Source organism: Boleophthalmus pectinirostris, unplaced genomic scaffold (genome assembly GCF_026225935.1).
Source record: "Boleophthalmus pectinirostris isolate CB_2022bp ecotype Guang Dong unplaced genomic scaffold, ASM2622593v1 HiC_scaffold_8, whole genome shotgun sequence".
NCBI lineage: Eukaryota > Metazoa > Chordata > Actinopteri > Gobiiformes > Gobiidae > Boleophthalmus > Boleophthalmus pectinirostris.
In genome coordinates this window covers 25,642,685-25,657,770 of record NW_026571515.1, presented here as the reverse complement: position 1 = coordinate 25,657,770, position 15,086 = coordinate 25,642,685, and the positions used below count along the sequence as shown (strand labels likewise).

The 15,086-nt window shown below is 39.8% G+C and overlaps 1 protein-coding gene across 2 annotated transcripts in view; it reads left to right on the top strand.

Moving 5' to 3' along the window:
• The first annotated feature begins 1,626 nt into the window (after positions 1 to 1,626).
• Positions 1,627 to 15,086, top strand: part of rarga (retinoic acid receptor gamma a) — a 36,876-nt gene continuing 23,416 nt past the window's right edge. Inside the window, exons 1-3 of one of the 2 annotated variants that reach the window (XM_020929864.2) lie at positions 1,627 to 1,674; positions 1,794 to 1,903; positions 13,550 to 13,888. In XM_020929864.2, coding sequence (XP_020785523.1) covers positions 13,723 to 13,888 — 166 coding nt within the window. In that variant the 5' untranslated portion in view covers positions 1,627 to 1,674; positions 1,794 to 1,903; positions 13,550 to 13,722. Of the gene's footprint in view, positions 1,675 to 1,793; positions 1,904 to 7,553; positions 7,573 to 13,549; positions 13,889 to 15,086 lie in introns of those variants that run through there. The other variant, XM_020929865.2, reaches the window with a different exon arrangement.

Here is a 15,086-nt window from a genome sequence, read left to right as displayed (position 1 = left end):
AAATTCAAAGGAATTACCTCAGCAATGAGCCACCTAAAATACAAAAGTTTACACAGTTGCAAACGCATACTAAAAATTGTTACATTTATACATCCTACTCGCATGATTGTATGTACGCAATTAAAATGGGCTTACAAAGTATAAATTACACTGTATCTGCATCTCAGAATTGGGCATAGCCTAGTTCTAATAAACAGTGCGTCAGTAAATACTATAAATAATTTCTGCCTGACCTCACGCGTTATGATAAAAAAGTTTGTCTTACCTCCACCAGGGCTGTTGTCCATTCTTGTGGTATATGATGACTTTGGATAAAGATGACAAAAGTGCCTCTTCTTGATTTAAACCGGGAAGAAATTCGTAGTGTAGAGATGTTTAACAAGTTCTGCACAAAACACCGGATCCATGGGGTGGGAAAAAGACAATGTCCAAAAAATGCCTTGCTCCTTAGTGAAGCAGCTCGAGATGTCTCTGTTCTGCGCACTGGGTAAGCGCCTCATCTACGCCTGTGATGCTGCACGAGTCAAGATTAAATGATTTCACTGAACTCCAAGAAGTAAGAGTCAGCACATCCGTGAACACACTCTGGCATGACACACACACCCACTGATACAAACACCCATATCAATCACGTTTGCAAGTAAGTAGAAAATGTGACCGCCTTCTCCCCCACTTGAGTTGTGTCTGTTAATTAATATGAGATTTGGCCCTGTCTTTGTGGCGCCTGAACTCCTTTCTCCCTCTCTCCCCTCCACGCTGATGTGCATTTTCATTGGAGGGTGTGTGGAGCTGAAGGAGCTTGATACGTTCAGTAAAGCCACGCTACATGTGCGCTCTACATGTGCCTCAAAGAGCGCTGCCCTACTGATACACATTTTATGCAAAGTACTAAGCGTGTGCTGAGCAGAGATGGAGATTGGACGATGGAGCACATGGAGAAAAGGCGTGGCTCACCGTGACTGCCAGCTCTGACAAGCAGCACTCATGGTAAACAATGAGGCATGCCAAACATCGTGCTAGGTCCAAGTGTAGAGCCTTTGTGTCACTCCCTTTAGCAGCTCATCAACAAAGGGATCTGATAGAATGTCAATGCAGTGGCACCCAAAAGCAAGCAGAAAACGACAACAACAAAACCGCTAGAAAGAAAATACGATTTTCCCAAGACTACTTGGCCATAGAAATACAGCCTAATTCAATTGCCTTTTTCAGCCTTGAACAAGCGCCAAGCGCCCTCTAGTGGTTACCATGTGCCTTTAACTTTATTGGCGACTTATTATGAAATATATCAAGTTTATATTTGCCTCGAATAATCAAATAAAAAGTAGGCCTCAAATATTATTTAAAAAGACATCTTTTTCTTTCTGAGTATGATCCCTTTGATTATTCACATCGGATTTGGGGGTTTGCATGTCATTCAAGTAGGCATAAACTTCCAGAAATAAGGTCCAGAAATAAGATAGGCCTAATAGGCTACCTAATCAGATTTAGGCGTGTAACTGTAGCCACTGTTTTGAATTTAGTTAAGAAAAGCATCGTAGCATTAACCCACTCTGAGTAACTTCCTCCTATTGCCTCGCTAGGGGGAGCCAGATTGTCAGAAATGTTCTGGCCTGGAAGCTCCCTTCTACGCCCCTGAGCTGCTGGGACACAGTGACGGATTGGCAACACACGAAGGTAAGCTGACAAATGACTGTTATGATCGCTGACGCGTAAATATAAACGACACGATTCTCAAAGGGAACATTATGTGATGGTGAGGTGTGGCTTGTAACTTTGCTTTGTCTTGTTCACAGCAAACTTCGCTTTACGTGCGCTCACAATCTACTATTTACGTTTGAAAGTTGTGCGGGGAATGCGCTCGTGTGGCGAGCCGAAACACTCTCGGCGGGCGAAAAGAGCAGAGGTAAGAACTCCACTTTTCATAAATCACCTCTTGTCATAAATAAGTGACTGAAGTTGCGTCAGTTCTTTCGAGTGTATTACAACAATACTCACGCTTTGTACGTGATGCGAACACGTTACGGCAGGGCACGAGATAATTATAGGCTGCTTCAACTTTTGGGGACGGAGCACAACTGAAGTGTCTGCCAACCCACACACCTGCACTGCGCCGCGTTGCCCAAGGCTCAAAGACGGTCTTCATCATAGACAGTCACTTATGATCCCATACCCCCTCCCCTACACCTTGTTGAATGTCTGCTTTATGCGCATGTTATTCCTTAGGTGTAGGCTGTGTGTGATGAGAGCCTGTCAGTGCTTTGAGTGAGCGTCACAAATTACGGGGCATTAACGCAGCAAAGCAAATGAGCAAAGTTCCCAGCAGTAAACGTGTGTTGGATTAGCGTCAACATTTTTTCTATATTCTGGAGTCACATTTCAGATCTTACCAAACATACCCTCTATGCAATATTTATGCAGTAAGCTTGCCAAAATTGCTAAAGCAAACAAAAAACTAGGTCTATATTTTTTCATATGGAGAACGTGGTGTCCAGCTTTCTCACAAGGGCAGTTTTATAAGCAGGGATGGAGGCATGGAAAAGAAGACCTTTCCTTTTGAGCTCACAGATTTGCAGTAATTACAGAATCACTTCCATATGTGGCTCTCTGGCTGCCTTCTTGCTGCCCCCACCACCCCTCTCCATTTTCCCTCTCCCCTCTTTCATTTGCATTCTCCCTTATTCCTCATCATTTTGGCTTTTTACGCTTTTGACTTTTTTTTTGTAAACCACAGCTTAAGCAAAGTTTATGATGATCAAAACATGTTGGCATTTTCCTCTGTCAGCAGTACTTCTTAGGCATTTATACTCTTACTGTCCTTTCAAAATCAAACAAGTCTACTTCTGCCAATCCCAACTTTGATTATCTTAACTTTGTGTGTTCCTTCTTGTGAAAAATCAACATCCATATCAGTGATCACTGCAGATATTAGTTGGTGGCCCTCAAAAATCAATAAGAAGACTAATAAGAAGTGCACTTTTAGTAATACGATTTATTTAAGTGACATAAGTGTTAAAATGTTTTCAATGTTAAAAATTGATTTAATGATGATTTAATACATTTTTTAGATAACTTGATGAGGCTCTATGGCAAGGAAAGGAGCAAAAAATGAAGGGGAAGAGAAGAAGTAATGCTATTTGACAGAGGCGGGTTCAGGATGGGTTCACAGTGACATCATGGCTGATTTTTGGGGGAAAGTATAGACAGGAGAGCTGTTCACCTTTCATTGGACACACATGTTGGAGAGCTGGCAGAACACACGTACTGGCATATACAACCTCTTCTAAACGCATACACCCCAATAATGCACGTTACTACTTTTGGTCATTTCAACTTGGATTAGATTGATCTTTTGTCTTTTTCATTCCATTTCAAGCCTGGTTCTTATTTGTTTTTGTTTGAGGATACATGGTAGTTAAAGCAGTTTGGTCCCTATCACATACATTTCCCCATTACTTCAAGTTTGTGTGCGTAGTATTCCTGTGTGTATGTTTTTGGTTGAAGGCTGTTGGACCCTAAATGAGTGCAGTTTGCCAGGCGTGATGAATGAGCTCCTTCATTTCTCAGGATGTGTGTTAAACTCTGTAACTCCGAGAGTGCCAGCGAGTGTATATTTATGTGACTTGTATGTGACTGGCTTGTGTGCATGCATGTGTGTGCATGTGTGCGCGCGTGTGTGTGTGTACGTGCTGGCCTGTGTCCCCTGCCTCGCTTCATACAGCCCCAAACTCACATGACATCAATCTGAACGTGTGGAATTAGTGATCTCATTATAGGCATCTTGTTTCTAATTACAACCTGCTGCCACAGGCACCACCACTGTGCACTCTTTCTCACCTCAATCTCTGCCCCAGCTCTTTATTTCAACTGCATCAAATATTTTTTTTCCTTTAACTTTCAGTTATTTTATGTTTGCCTGTAGGATAATTTTTCCTTTGTCACACTCATCCATGTGTTACTATGTAATTAAGCATTAGAAGTTAGTCGGCAACAAAACTATTAAAATGTGTAAATCTATATCACTAAAATGTTAGTGATATAGATTTTTTAAAATAGACAGACCCAATAACACAAACATGAGATATTTCTAAAGCAAACTTGAATACCCAGTCTATCAATGCTGATATAACTGTTTTGCTTTTCTGTGATAGGAAAATCTGTATAGGCTGACAAACTCACAACCAAAAGGCTGCTGGCTCAGTCCCAGTTCAGACTAGTGAATAATGCTGATGTTTATTGTTTATTTAAATCCCCATAAGCAGCTACAGTGTGCTGCGTGAACTACCACTACTTTTCTTGGGGTCATAGTAAAATTTCAGAATACAATTATGAGTAAATGTTGATAATTTATGGTCATTCAAACAAAAAAGACTTCTACATCAACAAAAGAAACCTTGCTGTTTGTCTCACTTATAAATACAATAACACATTACATCTACATGTTAATGACATATTCAAATCTACATGGATTCATACACCTGTTTATAATAATAATAATGCATTTTGAATTTGTTTTTTGAGGCTACAAGAGTATACTTTATTTCCTGTGGTAGATGATTCCATTTCTGCATGAAAGGAAACAATTTTTAGTTTAGTTAGAGTTTTTTTTTTTTTTTTTTTTTTAAGGATGATGATGATGGTTCAAGTGGTCATATTGATTGACAGCCATGCTTTTTCCAGTTCTGCTATCCCTGGCTTATGAGTTAAGACTTTAAATTATTTACATCGCAGAATGTAAATGTGCATTATATTTGCTTGCTACCATTCTTCTCATAAAGCTTCTGCTTCTGTTCTGACCCCTTCTGTTCATCCTCACATAGCCTCAGGGTTTGATTCTCCATAACTTTATGAATGCAAAATTCAAACTGGGAACGCACGACACAGTACAATGTTTCCATGAATATTTCATATGTTCATAAACCCAGAGAAGCTAAGCACAGTGTACGCCTGTGTGTTGGATAGGTTCCTCCTGAGAGGAAAAGCCTATGCTTTGTCAGAACACAGTGTCAGGATGGATGTGAGGCCAGTGCGTTATGATGTCACGGCTGAAGTTAATGATACGAAAGCGGCAGGGGCCAAGGGCCATGTTTCCAGTGGTGCCCAGAGAGAGAGAGATAGCACCCTGATCTATCTTCATTATCCCCAGCTCTGCAGCCTCCCAGACACAATGATCATAAATCTTGACTGAAGCACACTTCACTGACACTGAAACACAAACACTAGTAACCTCTGACCCCTTGCTGCTACTGCCTACGCACACACTTACATTCACCAATCCTTTACACAGACACACATACAGTACATTCACAAAAGCAGCCTGTATGTGCACTGGAGAGGAAGCGTCTGAGGTCTAAACATAAACCCTCCGTATACACACACTCACACCAGCTCACTGTCATCATTGAAACCCTCTGTATATGCTCACTCAGTCATTTAATAAAGCGCACGGCATGGACCTAACCTACACATCCATACACCTAAGGCCTTCCCTGGTCTTGTCTCATGGTGCACAGACAGCATTAAAAAATCAAAAAAAAATTACATTGAAGTTTACTGTTTACAATTCTTCTGTTCACCCCATACTACAATCTGATTTTTGCTTACTGTTTTTACTTTATTTTTTAAATATTTAAGCTACAGTTGTATATATGCTAATTGTTTATTACATGTATATTTATTATGAATTATCTATGCAATAATTGATCTTGTATAGCACTTTGGGGCATTGATGGGTGTTTATAAATGTGCTTTATAAATACACTTGAGCTTGACCTTGACTACTACTCCAATCACCAAGATACTACTTAAGCCCATACTGTTTTTACAGTCTTAGATGTAGTAGTACAGTAGAGTTTGTTTTTGGTCTGTCTCGTGGCTGTATTTATTTTCTTGTTCAGGTTACTCAGCTGCTGATTTAGTACTGCTATGTACACAGCTAACATATCCATATTAGCTTTAGTAGCCTCGTAACCAACTCATAAATCAAATGTAAACCAGATAAGGATCAAGTGGCGTGTGTTGTAGTACAGTGTGCCTTAGGTATTTGCTTCCTGGATGAAAATAAGATTTCAGTGTGAAAAATACAACTTGAGTTCTTTTCTCTCTCAAATGACTTAGAGATTTTTGTATGGAAATATGTTACAAATACATCACCGGCTTGTGTCATACCTTCAACAAATGCATCATGTTTTGATTGTACGCAACTTTGGCAATGATCTTTCTGAGATATTTTGCATTGACTTATGAATTTTCAAAGCATATATCAAGCTCCTGTATATACACTAGAGTGCATGTGTTAAATATAGTCTGTTTTATCTGTCATGTTTAAATGTAACTTAGAGTGCATTCACACTTGCGTAATTACTACATTAAAACTGTAACTGTAAATAAAGCAGGACTAGAGTGGTACCAAATCTACATTAGTTGCCACATTAGCAGTTACTTTACCAGTGGAGATACAAATGCCCGTTGAGGTGCCCGTTTAGGTGTGTCCTCTCCGCCCAGAGCTGAGGTTTGAGCTGTTCCTCATAACCAAAACATCATGAGAAACATAGCATTTAGAAAACAGGGCACACACCCAGAACCACAAACACATAAACACACATTTGAAATATATGATCTCATATGGGGAGAGTGGGGGGAAGGGAAGGGGGCATTTTCAGGGGCACACCCAGACCTGTCACTGCTGCTGTGGCGTGTGCCATCTCACTTCTACCACAACAAGGTGACATCAGTTTTACAACAATGAGCAGGTTTAGGGACATACGGTTGGTGGGACATTTGAATTATTGTTGATAGTTGTTGTTTAATTTCAAAATGTGCACTATAATAGCATTTTTATGTTGTGAAAATGGCATTTGAATTGATCACAAATATAACTATGATTGTATTTACCACATACAAGAGAGCAGAGAAAGACAAAAATATGCCCTTCTGTTTTGTTTTATTATCCTATAACATATATGATAAAGTCAATCTATTCTGACATAGTTGGCCATGTCAAACTATTTTTCTGATGTTTATACCCAAATCTGTTCTGAACCACAATGGTATAATATAGACATCTTTTTATATTGGGGGAAGTCATAAAATAACATAAACTTTTTTGTGTTTGGTCCTGAACAAGCTGCAGGATGAGCTGACTCTTAAATAAAGATGATCAAGTAAAGCAAAAAGACTTCAACTGAGAGACAAAGAGGGAAGAGAGAATTAAAAACAGAAACATAAGCTCTCAGGCCTTTTCTTCCCTCCAGGCAGTTTGTGGCTTTTGAAAAAATGTGCTGTATATTTGAAGTGTTGGGTCACGTGACATGGGAAGGCTTTATGAATCAGAGAGTATAATTATTTCTTAGTGAGTGAGAGAGTGAGTGGGTGTACGTACGGCTATGTTTAGGGAGTGATCTGAGGAGCTATAGAAGTGGAGGAGGAGTGAGATGGGGACTGAGGGAAAGAAAGAGGCTCAGTGCTGCTACTCTGTCTGCTGCTGTCAGTAGGACATTGATGAACATTCACAGATTCTCCTCTATGTCCTGGGCTTGTCCTCATCAGTGGTACTAAACATCAAAAGTTGTGCTGGTAAGTCATTTGATAACTTGTTTTTTTTAGTTTAACCATTTTTTGTTCCATTAACTTTCAGAAGATAGCTTTTGGAAAAATGTGATGGCAATGTAATTTTAGTTTAGATTCATTGCCAGTATTTGGACACAACTGTTTCTTGTTTGTTGTTCTTAGGAGTGTGAATGACAGTGAGTTTATATGAAAACATACTTTAGCATGTGTGTGCCTGCCTTGTGTGCGCGAACATATGTGCTTATTAGCAAGTGGGGGCCTGGGCCTGTGGAGCTCTTTATTACTACCAAATGTGTGTGTTACTATGCACACAAAGCATGGAGCCGTCACCAGTCCTTGGCCTGTTTTTGATAGGCAACATGTGGAGACTTGGAAAAGAGTAGCATTGTTTTATTTTTTTACTTTTCTTAAACAGTGCAAAGCTAATTCTTGGAGTATGAGGTGTGTCTGTAACTCTGGGCAGTTTGAAGACGCTTACGCATATGTCGTTAGTAATGTCAGAAGATAATTTATTAAGGCTGGCATATGCGCTAGGTTAACAGGTTCCACTTGTTCCAGCAGCAGTGTGTATTAGAGAGCATTGGATTGTATGATATGATGTGAAATTGAGATGAGACATTTGATATCATAATATGTTGTCAGTGGTTGCGTGTTCGCTGTCTCTGCTTTCCTATCCTTTGGTTTATAGCCTGTGTGCCTATGACGGCTGCAGCTGGACGGTCTCACTTCTGCACCTGCTGTCCACAGTTAGCTCTTCCCTGTGGACACAACTAAAGTGTTAAAACTGAGGACACTTTGATTGAATACAACAGAAATAAAACATAAGGGATATGTTGGAGATGGCTGACTAAACTCCTTGTCATCTGCCATAACAATTCAAGATGATTATCCATTAGGTTAATTGTTTTTAGGAAGATGCTATCAATAACAGTTATATTTTCAGGGATAGCTTGCATAAAAATTAATAATATTATTATTATTATTATTATTATTATTATTATTTATACAATGTCATATTTTCAGTTATGTGGATAAGTTAAATTAATTGTAACATTTGAATTTGGGAGGAATAAATAACATAGAATTAAAATGTATGCTTTTTCTATGACACACATGCTGTAGGAAAAAACAGGGATTTAAGGGAATTAGAGACAACACGCCTTTGTATTGCAAAATCTGCTAACAGTCTGTCTTTGTTACTCGTCACTGCACACAGTAAATCTGGGAGTTGTTGTTACCTGTCTCTTTTGGAATTTCTATTGCAATTAAGAGGCAGTGAAGGGAGGGGTTAGACAGGTGTTTTCAGAGGATCGAGGGGCGCTCTTCCACCACTCTATAATTAAGCAGGAAACTATCTGCTCACCATTTCCTATGTGTATTTTTGCAGGTGTGCTGCTTTAATAGTGAGGATTTGCATTTTTGTGCCTGCCTTGAAGCTCACATTTTAAGATGTTCAGGCACAAAGCTGGATTTATAATGCTTGTAGAAGTTATCCTAACTTGTTTCTCTTTGTTGCTGTGAGTTCCAAGGTTTGCAGTTGTAGTGGTGAAGTCTATCTATTATTATCGTTTTGTGTTTGAGCTGAAGATTAGACATGCTTTTGAAATCATCATTGTCAATTTACCTTCATATCTGGAGCATTTCAATTTTTACTTTTATTTTTTTCTAAAATTCCAGTTCTCGTCTTGGCTTTTCCTGTTGTGCTGTGTTTTCCTGTTGGCAGGAGCCTCCTGTTAAACTCACCAAAGGGCCCCACCACATCATGGAAACAGCCAACTGTCAGAATGACTTCACTCAGCCACTGAGTGTTTTATGCCTCTCTCTGACTTTCCATAATATTCCCATCTATACCCTTTTGTATGTGGAACCCAGTTACAACAATTATACAAATATAACACTTTGTTCATTCTAAGGTATTAGGGTAAAAAGTATTGAAAAGCAGATACTAATCAATACCAAAACTAGACACTACTTAGTTTAAGTATAATCTACATAAACACTTTTGAAAATGTGTCAAGCCCGTTCCTCAGTATTGAGAATGAGTTTGAAAGGTTAGTATCGTGACAACCCTAGTCCATATACTGAAAACCCACAATTAGTCACAATGAGATTCCAAAGCCTTGGTACTTTGCATTGTGGCTGTAAGCAAATGTGTGTTTGTGTGATGCCAGGAGCAGGCAGATGTCAAACAAGTTCTCCAGTGAAGGAATGCAGGGTGTTTAGAAACACAGGGCTGTCTGTCACTAGGTGTCTCTTACAGAGCCATTAACGAGACACTGGTTGAAAGATTGGTTTCTGTCAGCTTTACGTCAGATAGTAATGTGTTTAGAGTATTGTTTTCATAATATTGCTGCCTCTTAACAAAGAGATTGTCAGTTAGTATGTTATTATGTTTCAGTTAAAATTTGCCTGACAGAATAAAGAAATGGCCAGTTTATGTCAGCATTGCAACCATGATTACAAATAACGACTCTCTGTTAGAGGTAGCCAAGATGCGTGTATGGTTGTAAATGTTGTTTGGAAAATTTGAATATTGGATATATTGTATATTATAAAAAAAATACTCCAAATGTTGCAAAAAGAGAAAGGAAAAAAAAATGTTATAAATTTAAAATAATGGTATAAGTTGATATGTCAGATTTTTTGTAGGTAATTCCATTCACTATATGGTTGAATTATTGTTACTGGGATATTTTTTGTCAATATCTCCCATCCCTTCTCTCTGTAGACACTTAAAACATACACATATATTACCTAACTTCTCCAGCTCAATACATTGCACAATTCACTGATTTATAGACTGTGAATGTAAAAATTTATTAGAGCTGCAACAAAAAATATAATAGAATTGTTTAAATTATTTTGGAGATTTGCACATTCAGTGGCAATAATATTTAAGAGAATATTGAAATATGGACTGCTAAACTAGCACAAGAATCCCATGTATTTCAGAACATGTTTTCAGAGATCTTATCTTTAGCGCTAGCACATTGTCTCTCCATAAAAAAGACATGATATCTTGTTGTTTGTGGGGCCCTTCCATGACACAAATAATTGCCACCTTTTGTTATTCTGACACTGATGAGCCAGTCCTTCTTACTTTATGTTTGAAAGGAACTAGACTTATAGCAAATTATTTTTCTGACAAGTTTTTGCAGATCCAGTTACAGATGCATGTAACTTGTATCTCAGTTGAGGAAGACATTTGCTCTTTAATATCCTAAGATATTCTTGTATCTTTCAGGTTGATTTCTGTAACTTCTCTTGCCTTGTCCTTCTTTAATTAAGCTGCCATGTTTGTTTTGACCTTAACAAAACCATGTGTTTCTCTGATTGGTCTATCTACCTGTCAATCACGCTCAGTTCAGACTATATGTGTGTAGGACCCCAGGGACAGTACTCTGACAAAGCCAACAAGAAATACATTTGTTCACACAGGGTTTAATATCCGTTGTTTGACAGACACCAAATCTGAGGAAACAGGCATCTCTGACTAGTGTTGGCTGCTCTAATGCAAACTCCTCAATTAATGGTACAGTGTAATTCTCCTGGAGCATATCTCATTATTTTTCTTACGTTCAAATCACAAGCTTGATTGATTTCATTTCAACCTCCTAATGGGATTATCTTTTGATAAAATCAACATTATCCTGAGTGTGTCTAATGAGTTAAACACTACTATTTACAAAGAGGACATTTACAGTACTACACCTCTTAGGCAATGATGGAAAGTCCCACACAGACCTGAGCCACCCATAGCTGGCTGTGGTGCTGCGTGCCTCAGCGTGGATGCATGCTTCTGCCTCCTGTGTGCCCCCCAGGCTCAGGGGAAGTGCGGAGGCCTTCATGCCCATTTGGCCCAGGCTAACAGGGGGATGAGGTCACTCCAAATTCCCCTTATCCCCTTATAGCCCCAGACAGGCTGGCCAAGCAGCCTACCACAGGACCTGACATAAAACACAAATGGCTGTGTAAAAAGCTGCCGGGCTGATGTGACTCATTAAAAATCACTGGCGCCAACTCTTTTATTAATTCATTATTGTGTTTGGGAGAGTGAGGTTATTGGGTTGTATAGCTGGTTCTCTTTTATGTTTTTTTATACAGCATTCAGTCTTAAAAGTATGTTGCAGCATTTTTTTCAGTCTAATTAAAAAGTCTACAAATAGAACCAATTTGAGAATAAAAACCACACACACATATATATATATATATGTGTATATATATATATATATATATATATATATATATATATATATATATATATATATATATATATATATATATATATATATATATATATGGGAGCTGCCATAAGTTCATGAGGCAGATAGCCAAATGGGTATGTTTTTAACATACATAGACGTACATTACGAGTCGGCTTGAAGCTTTGTTTTTCCAGTCTGTACCTTCTCTCCCATTAGACCCACTGTGAAATTTTACTGATGTTTTAGTGTGGTAGACGCACAATGGTATCACTGCACTGGGTCATGGTACGAGTTGTATAAGCAGTGGAAGGATGGGGATGGTGGGGGCTGGAGGAAAGAATTGAGCATGGACATGATTATAGCTAATTGGTGCGGGGTGCGTCAGAGATGGAAAAACACACAATAATAAAATAAAGTGATCGGACAAACGCATTAGAAGTACGATGGCAGTAGAGCCATGTTGGCAGGATGGGGGTGGGTGCCTATCGGCGGCAGCTCCTTCCTGAAACGTGGCCACCCGAGCCTGCCTGGGCTCTGGATGCACATGTGGAACAGTTTACTGTAATGGAACTCTAAATTAGTGGTGGTTTGAAGCTGCCTGCAGCAGTAGGGTGTAATTAACTGGCTCTGTTGAAAGAGAAAGAGCCAGAAAGAGGGAGGGAGCCAGTGCTCTGCTCAGGCAAAGGGTGAGAGGTGTGTGTGTGTGTTAGCGCCTGCTATGGCTTGTTTTTTTTAAACATTGATTGCAGGCATGTGCTTATGCATTTGCATCTTGAAGCTCTTGCTGGTTCCTGGGCATATTGCCACCTTTTAGTGCCCCCCTGTGCCCAGACCTTGTCAGATGTTCCATAGTTGTTGTTTTTATTGCTTTGTACAGCAGCTTTACAGTTCAGCTTTTTTCCAAATGCATTACCAAAATTTTCTGATTAAGAAACAAATTTATTTGGATGTTCTTCTTCAAAGCCACATTTAAAACCAAGTTCATACCCCCCAAAAATCACATTAAAAGCAGAAAAATTAAAATGCCAGGTTTTTCCCTTTCCTGTATTAACAGTCAACTGTGGGGCATTCAGGACATAAGTACAGCCTTGTCCTTCCCTGTCTGTGCCCACTGAGAGTCAAACTCATGGCCTGCCGGCAGGAGGCTCCAGCCAAAATGACTCTGTGGGATGGAGTCCGACCCTGAGAGAAGATAGTTGGAAGTGACAGCAGCAGTTAGCAATCAGTGGATCTCATTTTCCCTACCCCCTACCCTCCACACTCCCCTGCTCCGAACCCCATGTCTGGGCCTCTGGTCCTGGGGAAAAGAGAGGGGCAGGCTGCTGTGCTAGGCTGGCAGCAGGAACAGAGAAGCTCTTTATAGTAGAGTTCTGGTGATTTAAATCATATGGCATAGCCTGGAATCACTGTAGAAGTCTGGAAACTCTTCAAAACTGCAAGAACAAGAGCTCTCTCTCTTTCACTCTCCCTTCTGCCCTCCCTCACTCCAAACAGCTCTTCCCCTTTATAAGTTTTTCCAAATGTCTTTCTTACTTTCTTTTTATTTGCCCAGTTGTAGTTTTCCTCTCACAATTTTTTACGCTCACATCTTCTGTTACCTTTTCTGTAACTGCTGTTTGCACATATCACCTAATACTCTAGCTAACCTTGCATCATTCACTTACTAAAGAGAAATGTATTTGAATAATTAACTGTCCATAATGTCTTTATGCCACAATAGAATAAAATTATTTTGTTTTATTTGTAAACTTATTACACCATTTCCTTTCTTCCCTCAGAAACGTTTGCCGTGGGTGCACCTAGTCCTCTGAGCTGCAGACTCCTTCATCGTCCTGTATCCAGTTTCCATACAAGAAGAAAGTACAAGATCATATTCATTTGCCGGACACTTTGATTACGCTGTTTGGCCTTACCCAGCGGCCTGCTCTGGACATCTGGGTGTCTGCTTGTCATGGCCACCAACCGGGAGCAGCAGGTGGGTCACATGACCAGCTTCCCACCTGCTGTTTACCCCTTTGCCTTCAACTCCATGAGAAGCTCTCACTTTGACCTGCTCGCCAACAGCAGCCTATTTGGGCGCTTTGGTGCTGACCTGCCCAAAGAGATGGCAGCTCTCTGTGAGTAATTTTCATTATCCCAAGTTTTCCTTTCCGCTCATAAGCCGTTTTCCATTTCAGCTCTAACTGCACATAGGCTCATACCTACATCATCAGACCAATTAGACGCTCACCATATAGAGAAACTAAAGCTAAAATTGCACTTCATTATGTGTAATTTTGTGGAAACAGAAAACCGTAGGATCTGTTTGTGATATAAGATAAATGGTAGAGCAAATCCGCAAAAGAAACAGCATGGAAAAAAATCCACTTTCATCAATACAGTGATTACTGTGCTGCTGTGGTTTCCTTATGGACCTTTCTAGATGGTGTGGTTATTATGACCACAGGTCCTGGCTTTGCCTCACTGGTGTGTGAATGTATCTCCCTGCAATGAAACCTCTCACGTCTTTGTATAGTAGGCAAACCCACAAGTCTGCAATTAGAGACAAAACAGCATTCTTTCAGCGTTAGGTGACGAGTGCTTTGAGTATAAACAAATAGTGTGCGGAAGTGTTACAAATATTCTATTTAATTTAAAAAGGGGTCATTTTAAAAGTTTTCAGAGTGTCCTACAGCTTTGGTCATGTGAGGTAAACTACTGTCAAGATAGAAGACCACTTACCAGATGTGCTTTCCAGAAGTGGTAGCAATGTAGATTCAACTTTTGCCACAGGGGGCACTGTTGTACTCTTGTGCACATTTTAGGGGTATGATCTATGAAGGATGGAGTACAAAGAGGAGATTGTTAACAATCTTGAGTGTTTTTCGGTCAAAATCTAGACGAACCAAAGACTGGAAACATATATTACATATACCTGCTGTGTTCTAATTTGTATCAGTATTTTAGGTCAGGAATGTGTCTGATTTGCAAATGAAATGGGGTTAGGGGGAAAAAAATGGGCACTTCTTGTTTGAGGTAAAGGTAAGCAGGAGTTATTTGAAATCCTATCTGGGTGCAGCGCTACAATGGTAGTGGGTGGGGGGTACTAATGGGTGTGGGTGGCAACAGCTGAGTGTAGAGCCCCCCTTTCTACATATATATGTGTGTGTTTGTGTGTGTGTGTCTTCTTGTTCCTCTACCATTGCAGCATGCCTGAGCACCTCTTCAGCTTTTCAGCCGTCAATCACTACCTCACCTCCCCCTCTCCTCACCACCGCTGCCCACCTAATCCTCAAGGTATTTCCACAGAACCAGAGCACGGCAGACAGAGCACCT